This window comes from Gadus chalcogrammus, chromosome 2 (genome assembly GCF_026213295.1).
Source record: "Gadus chalcogrammus isolate NIFS_2021 chromosome 2, NIFS_Gcha_1.0, whole genome shotgun sequence".
Taxonomy (NCBI): domain Eukaryota; kingdom Metazoa; phylum Chordata; class Actinopteri; order Gadiformes; family Gadidae; genus Gadus; species Gadus chalcogrammus.
The window spans coordinates 8,333,858-8,348,444 of NC_079413.1; the positions used below are offsets into that span (position 1 = coordinate 8,333,858).

At 45.3% G+C, this 14,587-nt stretch overlaps 1 protein-coding gene across 1 annotated transcript in view; it reads left to right on the forward strand.

Annotated features, from left to right (window-relative positions):
• Nucleotides 1-247: 247 nt before the first annotated feature.
• The window catches only part of cntnap1 (contactin associated protein 1), a 20,700-nt gene continuing 6,360 nt past the window's right edge, over nucleotides 248-14,587 (forward strand). Inside the window, exons 1-20 of the mRNA XM_056579024.1 lie at nucleotides 248-883; nucleotides 5,299-5,400; nucleotides 5,742-5,935; nucleotides 6,324-6,477; nucleotides 6,634-6,837; nucleotides 7,125-7,309; nucleotides 7,563-7,712; nucleotides 7,886-8,147; nucleotides 8,610-8,759; nucleotides 9,578-9,752; nucleotides 10,156-10,262; nucleotides 10,533-10,655; nucleotides 11,129-11,332; nucleotides 11,629-11,785; nucleotides 11,881-12,008; nucleotides 12,100-12,273; nucleotides 12,768-12,986; nucleotides 13,195-13,434; nucleotides 13,783-14,022; nucleotides 14,328-14,455. Of these exons, the coding sequence (XP_056434999.1) occupies nucleotides 823-883; nucleotides 5,299-5,400; nucleotides 5,742-5,935; nucleotides 6,324-6,477; nucleotides 6,634-6,837; nucleotides 7,125-7,309; nucleotides 7,563-7,712; nucleotides 7,886-8,147; nucleotides 8,610-8,759; nucleotides 9,578-9,752; nucleotides 10,156-10,262; nucleotides 10,533-10,655; nucleotides 11,129-11,332; nucleotides 11,629-11,785; nucleotides 11,881-12,008; nucleotides 12,100-12,273; nucleotides 12,768-12,986; nucleotides 13,195-13,434; nucleotides 13,783-14,022; nucleotides 14,328-14,455 (3,357 nt within the window). The 5' untranslated portion in view covers nucleotides 248-822. The remainder of the gene's footprint in view (nucleotides 884-5,298; nucleotides 5,401-5,741; nucleotides 5,936-6,323; nucleotides 6,478-6,633; nucleotides 6,838-7,124; nucleotides 7,310-7,562; nucleotides 7,713-7,885; nucleotides 8,148-8,609; nucleotides 8,760-9,577; nucleotides 9,753-10,155; nucleotides 10,263-10,532; nucleotides 10,656-11,128; nucleotides 11,333-11,628; nucleotides 11,786-11,880; nucleotides 12,009-12,099; nucleotides 12,274-12,767; nucleotides 12,987-13,194; nucleotides 13,435-13,782; nucleotides 14,023-14,327; nucleotides 14,456-14,587) is intronic.

Below are 14,587 nucleotides of genomic sequence, written 5' to 3' on the forward strand. Positions count from 1 at the left end.
CGTGTCCCACCAACCTTACTTGTCCCAGTTGTCCGCATGAACGTTGTAAATGTGGTGGACCTACAGGGTCAAGGTCAGCAGACTAGTTGGTCTGCCCTGAATCCCTTGCTCTGCACTCCTCATATTGTGCTGATATGGATACTGCCTGAAAGGGAAATGGAACAGACCTGCATCACTCGTGGAGGAGACCAAAACACTTTGAGTATTTATTCAGCCAGCACAGTGCGCCACTGACCAGCGAGGGAACTGTGTCATAGATCAAGAAGAAATGAGCCACAGCAGTGTCGGAGTTGGACTAACTGTAATTTGGGGGTAAATACCCTGATTTACAATTCAAAGAAGAATCAACCTCAAAATCCTGTTTTAAGGGTCCCTCAACTTGGAGCTGATACTGTTTAATTTTCGGCAACCTTCAGACTGAAAGTTTTTTTTCTCCTCGTCCTCTGCACCAAAAATCCAGAATTCCGTTGGAGCGACCGCAACTTCAACTGCGACGCTTAATCGCGCCGGACACACCAATCCACAACATGTTACATTGGAAAATGCGGATACAAGACAATGTAACTCCTTGATGGGAAGCATTTAAAATAGTATATATCAGTGCGCGCTCTCGGCCAAGCGCAGCATCAGCGCCAGCAACTGATGCGCGTGCACGCTCCGGCAGAGTCTGCTGCCCGTGATCCCGGGAAGAGGAGTTGGAACTGCGCGAGTTAAAGTTGGGGAGAGGGCGGTAAAGAATGCTGTCCTTTCCGGTGAAGAGAGAATAATCTACAAACCCAAATTACTAATCCTATTGCGGAGAAACGTTGCCCAAAGTGAAGGATGATTTGCAAAATATTACGCATAACTCTTTTATTTTTGGGGTTTCAACATTGCTCATCACGTAAGTCCTGTGAAACAACCATTACTAATTTCTTATTTTTTCAATCTGCTAAAATCTTAACGCGTTTTACGTAAGGCCTGTGAAATGATCAAGTTATGTATAACAATGAGGTATATCAAAGACGAATAAATACGAAGTAGGATATAGGCTACCCTTGAGCAGTAGGTACTAAATCTCTGATTACTGGAATCCTAAAAGGGCAGCAATGCACACCTTATGAAAATCAAATGATCTGTCAATAAAGGGTGTTTGGAAGATGAGGAATCGCTGATAACGCGTTTTTCTGCATCGAATTGTTTTACGAAAGTACAGTGAAAGTGTGGAGGCTCGGATGTGTCGGTCCTGCAGTGGATGCGCGGCATGATACCCCCGCGCAGCTCTGTCTGCATTGCAGTGCTTTTGCAGCACGCAAGTTTCTCCACCATATGTGTCTGTGTTCAACTCTGTCTTTCGGAATCAAGGCATGCCTATTTATCTGAGAGACTTGTGAGCTGCCGCTTACAGAATTCCAGTCTCTATATCGCAAATGCGAAATGGAATTCCGTATTGTAACGCACTGATTGAGATGCGCCGTGACCGTCCGCTGCAGCCGCGTGCGGGACCACCCCATTGCAGTACTTTTGGAGCTACATCACCTGTCCAAAAAAAAGCATAGGCATAGGCCTACCTATTGAGGTACAGACGTCACAGTAGATACGGTGCATGATGCCATTTTGGGGATTTTAAGCTATAATAATTAATCAGGTGCATATTTTAAGATGCATTATTGACCTGCCCTATTCGTTTTCATACAATTAGCGCCTAAACGACCTTGTCAGAACGACCCCAATATAATTTATAGATGATCAATCATGTTACATGTTCATGTTACCACCATGCCATGCCGTGACTCAGTGGTTTATTAGAAGGTGCGACTGGCTTCACGTGCAGCGTCATGGCATGAAGGAGGCGTCAGCACACATGCTTCTGCTATGCGTGTAGGGACACCGTGGATAATGTGGGCACCTGTTCAAGGTCATAGGTCAACACTATCAGTATTTTTTTCATTGCTGGGGGAACTGTTATGGATGTTTAATAGGAGGAGAGATCATGTTGTTGTTGCATGTTGCATTCTTGTGGTGAGATGATTATTGTGTGCTAGCACAAGGCAGGGTAACCAGCGCTATTCATGAGAGGTATGCTAAATTTGAGGTTTTTTTCACGTGATGACGTGGTACCAAACTGAATCGTGATGTGCTTGTGGCAGGTGTGTTATAACGGCTTTGCCATGTGTGACTGCTGATAACTATCATAATTATATCCAATCCAAATCCAACATCAAATAATTGGATGCTGCGATCAAACTATAGAGGCCTATTGGTCCATAGTATCACAGAAACTATGACGGCAGCCTTGTCTTTGGGGGCTGTGTTCTGTGAATACAGGTCAAACTGTTAATCCGTCTGCGGTACTTCACAGAGAACCTCTGACAGATTAAAATGGTGCTTCGAATCCCAGACCTCATTGTCCCCAGCCAGGGTGGGGCTGAGCAGTGGTGGCATAATGTGTGTGTGTGTGTGTGTGTGTGGGGGGGGGTATATGTGTGTGTGTGTGTGTGTGTCTGTGTGTGTGTGTGTGTGTGTGTGTGTGTGTGTGTGTGTGTGTGTGTCTGTGTGTGTGTGTGTGTGTGTGTGTGTGTGTGTGTGTGTGTGTGTGTGTGTGTGTGTGTGTGTGTGTGTGTGTGTGTGTGTGTGTGTGTGTTTGCGGGTAAGTGTGAGTGTGCGTGTGTGTGTGTGCGTGTACGCAGATTTTTCTGTTCATTTGCTCCAAATTGTCGTCCAGGGAAAAAGGGAGGATGGTACAATGACCCGGCGCAGAATAAACTTTGCTATTCTATTTTTGGACCTGTGCGACATGCTGATGATTTATATTCACACAGAGACACAGCCTGACATGCCTCAGTATATCCTCAATCGTTCTTCACCTTGGTCAATTTTTTGGGCTATTCTTCAGCCTGCCTCAGCCCCATATAAAAAGAACCCCCCGCCCCCCCTACCCCCCAGACACACACACCCCCTGCTGTGCGTTCCTCATGAATCATTCAGCGAAATCTTTCGCCCCAACCTTGCTCTTTTCCAAGGTATAATATCACAGCTCTGGTCATTGATAACACTCTGTGCCGCTGCCTTCCATCAATTACTCAGGCAGGTCTGTGAGATGTCCGATGTCAGCTGTGTAAAGAGAGTGGCCGTGCTCGAGGCAGGCACACTGCCCTGGGAGCAGATGCTCTCTGCATATGAAACCAGGGGCGATGTCGTCTGCCAGCAGCGCTACAGCAGGGTATGGCAGGCTTGCAGCTACCACGGGGTAGACTGATGACTCAGCAGCAAGACCGGTGCCTACTGCACTCCCAGCAACCGCGTCACAGTGTAATAACACCCAGGCAGCCCTCTTAACGTTAAAGCCAGGAATACATCACCCCCTGAAGCAGGAGGGAAGACGCAAGGAGAGAGAAGGGGGAGGGAGTAGGGAGAACAAGAGAGAGAGAGAGAGAGAGAGAGAGAGAGAGAGAGAGAGAGAGAGAGAGAGAGAGAGAGAGAGAGAGAGAGAGAGAGAGAGAGAGAGAGAGAGAGAGAGAGAGTAAGAGAGCAAGAGAGAATAGGAGAGAGCAAGAGAGGAAAGCGAGAGAGAGGAGACAGAGAGAGAAGAAGTAAGAGTAGCTAATGTAGTTACTGAGATGTGACAACGCCCAACTGGATCTGCAGAAATGAGATGAGCGTGTGTGCGTGTCTTTAATGAGATCATACATTAAAGTAATACAAAGTGGGTGGTTCTGTGAGAAATCAAACATTGATTTCGACATTGGTATAAATACTTTAGAGAAAAAAAAGAGAGTGAGAGAGAGAGAGAGAGAGAGAGAGAGAGAGAGAGAGAGAGAGAGAGAGAGAGAGAGAGAGAGAGAAAAGGAAGTAAGGAGAATGGAAGTAAAAAGAAAAGATAGAAGAGTACCAGATGATTGGAGGCGGGATGGAGGAGGGGGTGGGGGTTGGAGGATGTGTTGCCAGGAGAAGAGCAGAGGAGTCCGCTGGCCTGGGTTAACCCCGCTATGACGAAGCTCCTTTTTCCTGATTTCACATTCCTCTTGTAATTCAGAGCCACCTCCTGAAGGAGGCGAGGCGTGTCGCGAGTCCAAAGGGACTGCGCACAAATCAACCGTGTAATCAGCGAGGCACATTTCTTTCAGAGCCTTTCAGAATATCCCCGGCATCCAACGCTAGGGGTGATGCATCAAAGATTCTGAATTGATTCTGCCCCGTGCTGAAGGGCACGAAATCTGTTTCGGTCAAATGGTTAAACTTGTTTACTCGTCGTAACATATTATCAGAGCGAGAGAGAGAGTCATCGAGAGAGCGAATGATTCTCTGTCAAGGTTGCATCTCCATGGCTCAGCATATTTTCTTTCCGCCCACCAACTCCCCTTTTCAGCCATTGTCCTTGTAAAATGACCGAAACTGACACAGCATATACCTGTGCTCCGCGGGCTCCTTCACGTAGAAATACCACCTTTAACATTGACTTGATCTTGGACCTCGTCTCCAGCGCATGGTGCGTGCTAATCCCACTACCGAACAGTGTCCTCTTCCTTATGCTGTGTGACCTCAGTGTTTGTAAGAGTAGGAAACACAACACCGAAACTCCCAGAGGATTACCTTGATGCAAGGAAGAGAGTTCAACGTAGATGTAGCTCTCGTTTGGATGTTATTAGTTTCTAACAGTAACATCATTTTGGATCCATTTGACATCTGTACCGTCAACGACGGTAAATCTGACAGGAGTGATGGCCAATCCTGTGACTGACTGGCCAGTGGCCATCACTCATCCTCATCACACAATCGGGTCGCTCACCGATCACTAAGGCTCTGTCACTGCAGCCCATTTAGAATAGTTATTCACTAATACAACACTCATGCATGCAGAAGGTTCAATTATAAACGTCCAAGCACAGGCATGCATCTTCATAACCTACGGATGTGAATGGGTGGTGCTGTTTTCTTATGGGAACGTGTCGGCTATGGCGACTATGGCGCCATAGCCGACACGTTTTACTTTATATCACCATCTATGATGTCTTTATCAGCGTTATGCGCTCAGAAATAAAAGGCTTGTCCAGTTGGAGGAGGTCCTCCTATTTGGCATCTCAGTGTGGAAGTTAATGGAATATAAAGTGGAAGTGCGTCCTGGAAGGGCAAACGTTTTCCAAATGGGCCACTTAGCATGGCTCACACAATAAACGGATGAGTCCTTACAATCTACATAATACCATCCTGCTCCTTCGATAGGGTGCCTTGTTGTTGTAATGATGTAAGGAAAATTTGCATGTAAGAAAAACCTCTTCCCCCTTCCCCTCCCTCTCCTTTTGTCATTGTTTCCTCAAGGTGAGTGTGTTGATCCACTGGTCTCTGGGCTCTATGCCTCCTCCTTCCTTGCCTCCTCTAGATACAACTTCCTCTACTCTGCCAACTTTGCCAAACTATATGGTAAGACTTGAATTTATCTGACGCAATGAAACTTTGAATCTCAACGTTGACCAGTTCACAGTATTTCCTTATACGTGCTAAGGGGCATGACTACAGGGATCTTTTCTGTCTTTTTTGGATTGATTCCACCCCTACTAAATCTAAATGTGTTTAAATAAATATAATAGGTTTTATTTTGTGGTGTATGTATCATAAACAAGTCTGGGTGTAGACTGGTGCCCTTCCTCTGTGTTATTCTGTGCCTCTCCTGACTCACCCCTACTAAATTAGCCTGGACTCGACACTGTCCAGACACAGGTGTACACTCTCTTCTTTCATCTGCCCGGCTCTCTTTCCTGCAGGAAGCAGCGGTTGGTCCCCGTCCCCCGGGGACCGACAGCCATGGCTGCAGGTGGACCTGGGCAGGAAGTACCGGCTGGTGGCCGTCGCCACCCAGGGCACCTTCAACTCCTACGACTGGGTTAGCAAGTACACCCTGCTTTATGGGGACCGGTATGACTCCTGGACCCCATATGTCATGAAAGGGGGGAATTCGGTAGGTGTTATGGATGGGGGGGGGGGGGGACTGAATGGTTGTTGTCGGCATAGTATGGAGGGAAAAGCCCCTCACACACCTCAACTAAATCCTATTGAGATGTTATGGTCCACAGCCCATTATGCAAAAATAGATTGTGTAATTATCTTAACTGTCGAAAAGGACCGGAACTGCCGCAGAGATGAGTGGATATATTGACGTTTAGAACAGACTGTGCAATCCTCTTTATTGGTTCATCATCTCCAGCCATTTCATAAGGTGTTACACCCCCACCACTACAGGGATCCACAGACTCATTAGTTCTCTCTCTCTCTCTCTCTCTCTCTCTCTCTCTCTCTCTCTCTCTCTCTCTCTCTCTCTCTCTCTCTCTGAACTTCACACTATGCAGACAATGCCAGGAAACTGGAACTACCATCAGGTGAAGAGGAACGTCTTCCACTATGCCTTCACCGCTAAACACGTCCGCCTGCTGCCTCTGGCGTGGAACACTGAGAACGGAGGGAAGATTGGCGTTCGGCTGGAACTCTTCGGCTGCCCCTATGGTACAAAATATCCCAACCATGGGTCAGAGTCAGTCAAACCATCTTATGTTACACCTTGTAAAACCCTTGATCTCATCCATTAAGGATTATATAAGACTTGCAATGTGTGTCTAGGACATACAGAATAAGCTACATATTTTCTCCCTGTGTGTTAAGACTCCTACGTGCTGCAGTACAATGGCGACGACACGTTGATCTACATGTACCCAGAGAAGAGGTCCCGCACACTAAGGGATCACTACGCCATTAACTTCAAGACCCTGGAGCAGGACGGGCTGCTGCTGCACAGCGAGGGAGTGCAGGGAGACGTGGTCACCCTGGAGCTCAAGCGAGGCCGTCTCTATCTGCACATCAGCCTAGGTAAGACACCAGACACATACACAGGAATCCCATTGTGGGAATGGTTGATAGGCAGACATTTTGAGGTTTTCAGAATACACCAATGAAAGTAATCCAAGACAGACATTAACTTATTCAGGGCTGAAATATAAAGAGATTGCCTTGTGGGGGATAGACAACGCTGGGTAGACCTACATATCGATTTCCGGAGCAACACCCACAGCTATGATAATGGAAAAAGTTCCAGCTTCTGAGTGCTTTCTTGCTTTGTGCTTCCGTCTGTCCTCGTCTGTACTCTGGTGTCTCAGGGAGCAGCATGGTGCACAAGGTAAACGGCAGGACCACGTTAACCGCCGGCAACATTCTGGATGACCAACACTGGCACTATGTCACCATCAAGCGCTACGGCCGACAGGTGAACTTCACCGTGGACAGCCAGACGGTGACGGCCATATGCAAAGGAGAGTTCAGCCACCTGGACCTGGACTCCCAGGTAATTCTTCATAGTGAAGGATGGGAAAGCTGATAGGCAGGGCCGTGCACAGATTTATTTTGTTTGGGGGGAACAAGGGCTCAGGGGCATGGGTGCACCGATGCACCCATACGGTAAACATTATCGTCTTGAAAGTCCACGGCTTTCTTGATTCATGGTTGCTGTTTAAAGACGTGAAGGCTTATTCATCGCCAAGATGCCATAAATAAGTGATGTTTTAAACACACAGGATTTAACCCCCCAGTCCTCTTAGTTGTATGTAGGTGGTGTGATAGAGAGCAACGTGCCCCACCTCCCCACCACGCCAAACTTCCGCGGCTGCCTGGAGAACGTCTTCATCAACGGGATCAATATTATCGACATGGCCAAGAGAGAGGAGCCGGAGATACGTATCCCCCGAAAGGTTGATGGAACCACCATCTTATCATCAATCACAATACATGATTGAAAGCTTGAAATAACCCGATAACCCGTTTACAAATAATCATCGTTCATGGCATCGTCTCAAGTTGTAAATCATAAAGTAATGTGTATTTCAATGTTTTTTCTCTTTTTTTACGTTTTGCTTTCCATTAGAAAAAGATGCACTACCATTGTCGTGACATTCTGCTGAAGCCCATGACGTTTGCCGGACCCAACAACTACCTGCAGGTGCCCGGGTTCTTCCGGAAGCCCCGTATGTTCGTCAAGTTCAAGTTCCGCTCCTGGGACTACACGGGGCTGCTGATGTTCACCCGCTTCGCCGACGACCTCGGAGCTCTGGAGCTCGGTCTCAGTGAGGGACAAGTCAACGTCACCATATTCCAGCCTGGCAAAAAGAAACTGCAGTTTGCTGCAGGTGAACACACACACAGACAATCCCAGTTTGCCATAGAATTTACTATAATATAATGTTAAATATATTTATTCAGAGAGCCGATGGATGACTAGTCGTGCATGAGGTTAAACAACAAGACAATATTGTGGAGCATGCCTAATTTTAATTAATATGTCCGGGAGAATTTAGCGGCTGTGTGAAAATGTAGAAGTTTTTCATTATAAACTGAATTGACACACCTCAGATATAACAGTGGCAGAAAATCAAATTATAGGGAAACATCAGAAAATACAAATAGGACGTTCTCATTCAGAGAAGCCTTGTGATACAAGGTTATTTATTTGGACTTATTTGTGAACAAAACACTACTTCAACAATACTTGAATGTCAGAGGTTCAACTCTCATTCCTAGAATACAAAAATCTAAATAATTACGTGGTGTGAAACCAAATCCATTAAACCTACCGTTTTTCTTCTTGCTAGGCTACCGCCTGAACGACGGTTACTGGCATACAGTTGATCTGGCTGCCAGGGACAACCTTATGACCCTCACCATAGATGAGGAGGAGGGCTCTCCACTGAAGATCACCAACCCCTTCACCATACGCACCGGAGACCGCTACTTCTTTGGCGGTAAGTAAGCAACTAGCAAAAAAAAACATGGCTATCTCTTACTTGAGGGAAATAATAATAATACAATGATTATGCTTCATTTATACAGCACTTTTTAACCAATAGCTCAAGTTACTGACAGAGAGAGAGAGATAGAAAATAATGCTATGCACAAAATATCACTACAACAACAAATAAATTAGCCCAAATAGAGCCAATCATTTTAACTTGCTTTTAAAAGCATGTATACAGTAATACACAACTTTAAAAGACTAGAAAGTTCCTGATATTACAAAACATTATATAAATAGGTGGGTTTTTGAGGGTGTCCACATCCAACGGTTGTGCATGGACATTTTATGCTTAAAGCTATGGAGGGCAATTTGCTGTTACCAGCCAGAGTAAGCTAGATTTGGAAAGTATCCGACTGTAAAAAATCCCAACCCTGCATTCAGGTCTCCCCCCAAAACCACTCCCTAAAAACACTTGACTAGCTCGCTAGCTTTAGCAGTGGGTCTGCCTGCCTTGTGGAAGACTCCGGTCAAGCGGAATGAGTGCACGGCCAGAGTGGGCCCAGGCAGAGGGCTAGGGAGGTAGACAGACACATGAGCCACCAGACGGGCTTATAACAGGCCTGCGATGTCCACAGATACCACTTTTTCTCTTCTTCTTCTCAGAGCATTTGTTTTATTTATTGCTGTCGGAATGTAAAGAGAATCTCAACAAATATGTAAATAATACATATATAATGTCGGAACATTTATATTATAATAAATTGCTCACTCTAGCTTTAACGATGAGGCGATGTTAAATTACCGTTTGTCTGTATTTATTCTCAGGTTGTCCGAAAACAAACAACACCATACGGAAATGTGAGACCAAGCTGAACCACTTCCATGGCTGCATGCAACAGATCTACATTGATAACGAACAGCTTGACATTGACTTTATACTGCAGCGCCAGTGGGGGCGCTATGCTGAGCTGCTGCTAGGCACCTGTGGTATCACTGACAGGTATGGTGTCAGACAATATTATTTATTAGCACAGACAATACTAAATACTATTATTCACCGACTGTTGAGATACTTTTTGCATCACCTTGTAGCAAAATATTATGATACAGGTACTTAAGGTACTTCATCTATCCGTCTATTTGATTTAAGATTGATGTTTACCCCATTGATGTCTCTGCTGGTCTATTACTGATACTTGCAATACTATGCAAACCACAACAACATGTTGTTCAATATTTGAATAACACATTTTGTTTTCTATATTATTCAAACTTGTTGAACTTCAATTAATTAAAATAAATGTACTAAATATATTAAAAATAATAATATAAATTAATGACCAATAGCATCACACAATTGTAGTAATGTAAGTGTCATCACCCTTTGATGATGTCATCTACAGATGCACGCCGAATCCATGTGAACACGAGGGCAGATGCATCCAGTCCTGGGACGACTTCATCTGCCTGTGTGAAAACACAGGCTACAAAGGAGAAGTTTGTCACATGTGTAAGTTACACCTGGTGCATGCATCAAGTGTAAGGTAGGCAGGGGATAGGTTAGACCAGTTGGTTTGTGTCTGCTTTAACAACACCAATGCAGAGTATAGGAATCCCTTAGCAAGATACCCAAACCCTATGTTGGCCTATCTAAATATACTCACTGTATGTTGCTTAAGCGTCTGCTAAAGGATAATGTAGTAAATAGCTGTATGTTATGAATTGTTCACATTCATAACATACCCATTCGCTATAATAATCCTGCCTTTTGATTTTACAGCGGTGTACAAAGAGTCATGCGAGGCCTACAGACTCCAAGGGAAGTACTGGTCTGGGAACTATACCATCGATCCGGATCTCAGCGGTCCATTGAAACCATTTGAGGTGTACTGCAAAATGAAATGTAAGATCATCCAAAATGTGTGTGGTATCAAGAATGCTGCGGCTAAGTGACTGGAGCTCCAAACAGATATCCTACTGTCCTTTTTAATTGTTAAAAATAAAACAGAAATATTTAATGGTGTATAAATAAAAAATGAATACGATTTAGCAAATCAATCTATTTGATTTGTGTATTGATTGATTGGTTGATTACAATTTTTATTTTGAACATGCGAAAGAAAAACTTAATCGTCATACAGAAAATAATGATGGTACACAAAATAGAAAGCATAATTAGATATATAAATGATAAACGCGTGTGGATTGCAATAACATGTTGGAAATGGAGTGGGAAGAAGAAAAAACGTATTTAATCCCACCCCTTCTCAGTAACTCATTGTAAATACGCTTCCTTAGTCATAAATATTATAATTATTAATATTTTCATTTATTATTGATGTATGACCTGCATCTGTCCTTCCATCGTCTCCGCAGCATATAAGGCTTGGACTGTGATCCTTCATGACCGTGTGGACGGCACCAAGGTGACTGGCAGTACTGTAGACCGACCATATGTAGGCAACGTTAACTACTGGAATGCTTCCTGGGATGAGGTCACTGCCCTGGCCAACACCTCCATGTACTGCGAGCAGTGGATCGACTACTCCTGCTACAAGTCCCGCCTGCTCAACACGCCCAGTGAGTGATTGGATTGGTCAGGTGTGCGGATAGACAGAGGCAGATGGAGCAATCAGGGAGGAGCATCTGCTGTGATAAAAAAAAAAAAGATGATGGTAACATGATGTGACGGTTTGAAATGTCCTGCCTGACTACTACTTAAAGTACCAGACGACTAAAAGCAAACCAGACTAGACGTTTGTAGACAGTTTTTATCCATAATTATTTATAATATTATTATTATTAGTAGTAGTAGTAGTAGTATTAGTATTATCATATAATCTATAATGAATCACCATTGTGCTTCCTCCTCCCAGATGGAAGGCCTTACGGCTACTGGATCGGTCGTAACAATGAGAGTCATTACTACTGGGGAGGGGCTTTCCGTGAGGTCCAAAAGTGCGGCTGTTCCATCAACCAGACCTGCACGGACCCCAAGTTCCACTGCAACTGTGATGCAGACTACAGACAATGGTAATACCAGGGGCTCACACCTCCGGACATTCTTACACACTTTCAATTATAAGCCAAGGTCAAGGTCTGATGTTTTTGTCATCGGGTGTTTCCAGGTACTCAGACAAGGGATATTTGGACTTCCGAGATCATCTGCCCGTACGGAGGGTTGTCATCGGCGACACTAACAGAACCAACTCGGAAGCGCAATACACTGTCGGACCCCTACGCTGCCATGGCGACAGTAAGTACAAACATTGATGAGAAAATAAAAAAACATTGATTTTCCAAAGTTCTTTATTTTTTTACCAACGCTGCCATGTGTCTCTTCGCAGGAAACATCTGGAACACCATATCCTTCGTCAAGCCCACCTACATCACATTCCCTACCTTCAAACCAGGCTCCAGCGCTGACATCTCCTTCCACTTCAAAACATACCGAGACAACTGTGTCTTCCTGGAGAACTCCGACGAGCAGCTCCGCAACTTCCTTCGCATAGAGCTCAACAGTGAGGGACGCCTTTTTTATTTGTGACGTTGACCCGATTCATAACCTGGCAGCCATCTTGTCTCTAAAAGATCACTTCCATCACCCAGAGTCAAGAGGGTGATGGAAGTGAATGCGGAATTCCGCATTTACTCCCAGCCATCTTTAGAGCCAAGATGGCTGGTTATGAGTTTAGAACAAAGATCGAACCAAGTTGCCCTCCAGGTAAATAAAGCCCATAGCTAAGAAGGTGGCATAGTGTTACTGCTGTAGGGCGTTTGACTCCCAGAATAATGGTACTTGGTTTCAATCCTCACTTTCAGCAGGCTAACCTAGAAGTTGATGCCTAACCCTCCCTACCCGCTCTTTAATGACATGTATCTGAATTTAGTCAAACTCGCTTTGGATAAAAGTGTCTGGAACCAATTACCGCATATTACAAAATGGAGTCCCAGAGTCCTATTGTCATCTTACCATCTCTGTTTTTCTTTCTTCTGCTTTCTTTCCCCCGGCCAGCGACCCAGAACCTGGCGTTTGTGTTCATGGTTGGGGACGGCATCCTCAACGTGACATTGAGGTCTCCCATGCCGCTCAACGACAACGAGTGGCACTTCGTCCAGGCCGAGATCAACGTGAAACTCGCTCGAATCAAAGTCGACTGGCAGCCGTGGGCGGTCAGGCGTTTCCCAGGCCAAACGTTTGTGACCATGGAGTTCTCACACCCAATTCTCGTGGGTAGGTCATTCACCCGTTTATTGCAACCATGCCTTGGGGACTTTTGGATTTGAAAACCCGCTCAAGGTTTTTGGGGATTCGTCCTCTCCCTCGTGAAATTGACCCAGAGCTTCCATGGTTCTTAATCACCTAGCGGCCATCTTGGTTCTACCTCAGTTTTAAACGCTTATTGCTAATAACAGTAATCTGCTTGCTGTTCTTCACCCAGGCGCGGCCAACCGAACCCTGAGGCCGTTCCTGGGCTGCATGCGAGGCTTACGGATGAACGGCGTGCCGCTAGACCTGGAGGGGAAGGTGAACGAAGAGCAGGGGATTCGCAGGAACTGCACGGGCGAGTGTCTGAATGCGACCATACCGTGCCGAAATAGCGGCCAGTGCATAGAGGGCTACGCGTCATACACTTGCGACTGCAACAACACGGCCTTCGATGGGTTCTATTGCCATAAAGGTAAGATTAGTTAATTGTCATTTTTATCTTTCTAATAATCAAAAGAATCTGCTGAACACCTGCTAACAAGGTGCAATATTTCTAGTTCAATGGATGTGTCAAACTTGTCATGTGTTGTAATGCATAATTTTTATGTCCGCTTATTCTATTCTATTATTATTTTTCTGTTTAATATAAAAGTAATAATAATAATACAATCAAATTGAATTGCCTTCAAATGGACTATTCAATCTAGTAATAAACAGGCGTCTTATGAGGCACTACCTTCACTTTGTGTCCGCGTGTGGATCAATTCACACGGCACACATCAACGAACCGTGACCCCCTCCCTCGCGTGCTATCCCTCAGACATCGGCGCCTACTTCGAGATCGGCTCGTGGATGCGTTACAACATACGGAAGAAGCCCATCTCGGACGAGGCGGCGTGGGCCAACTGGATCGACCCCCACTTCGACAACTTCAGCCTGGGCTACAACGACACGGCGGACGACGTGGAGTTCAGCTTCAGCACACTGCACACTCCCGCCGTGCTGCTCTACATCAGCTCCTTTGTGCAGGACTACATCGCCGTCATCCTCAAAACCGACGGTAGGGACGATACCGATCCCACGGGCGGAGGTGAAAGTAGCCCTGCTGAAGGACACGATCGATGACTGGAATGATAATGATCCATTCAGGAATAGTTCTTCCATTCAATACTTCAGTGTTGTCGGCAAATGTAACCGTTTAAAAAAGTAACAGGGCTCATATTATTTTACTACCAGTTGGGTATCCCTCCGTGGGTTTGGTTGCTCCAGTTTGAATAAGTATCCGAATAGTGGCCCTTTAACTGTGATTGCTGAGTCAGAGTAACGCCTTGTAGGCTAACACTGCACTGCTCTTTCAACCCCCAGGAAGCGTGGATCTGAGGTACAGGCTCGGCCTGATCACCCATAAATATCAGCTGACTCACAGGAACCTTGCGGATGGATACCCCCACTATATTAACATAACAAGACACAACAGGACCATCAAGTCTCAGGTACCTGACCACAACACTGTCACGTCAAACGGTGTAAAGTCGGTTTCAATGCCTACGTTTTTTCCATATAGAAATAGACATCACACCACTTCAAAGTAGTGTCAATTATGATACACAATAATCCTAACCCTA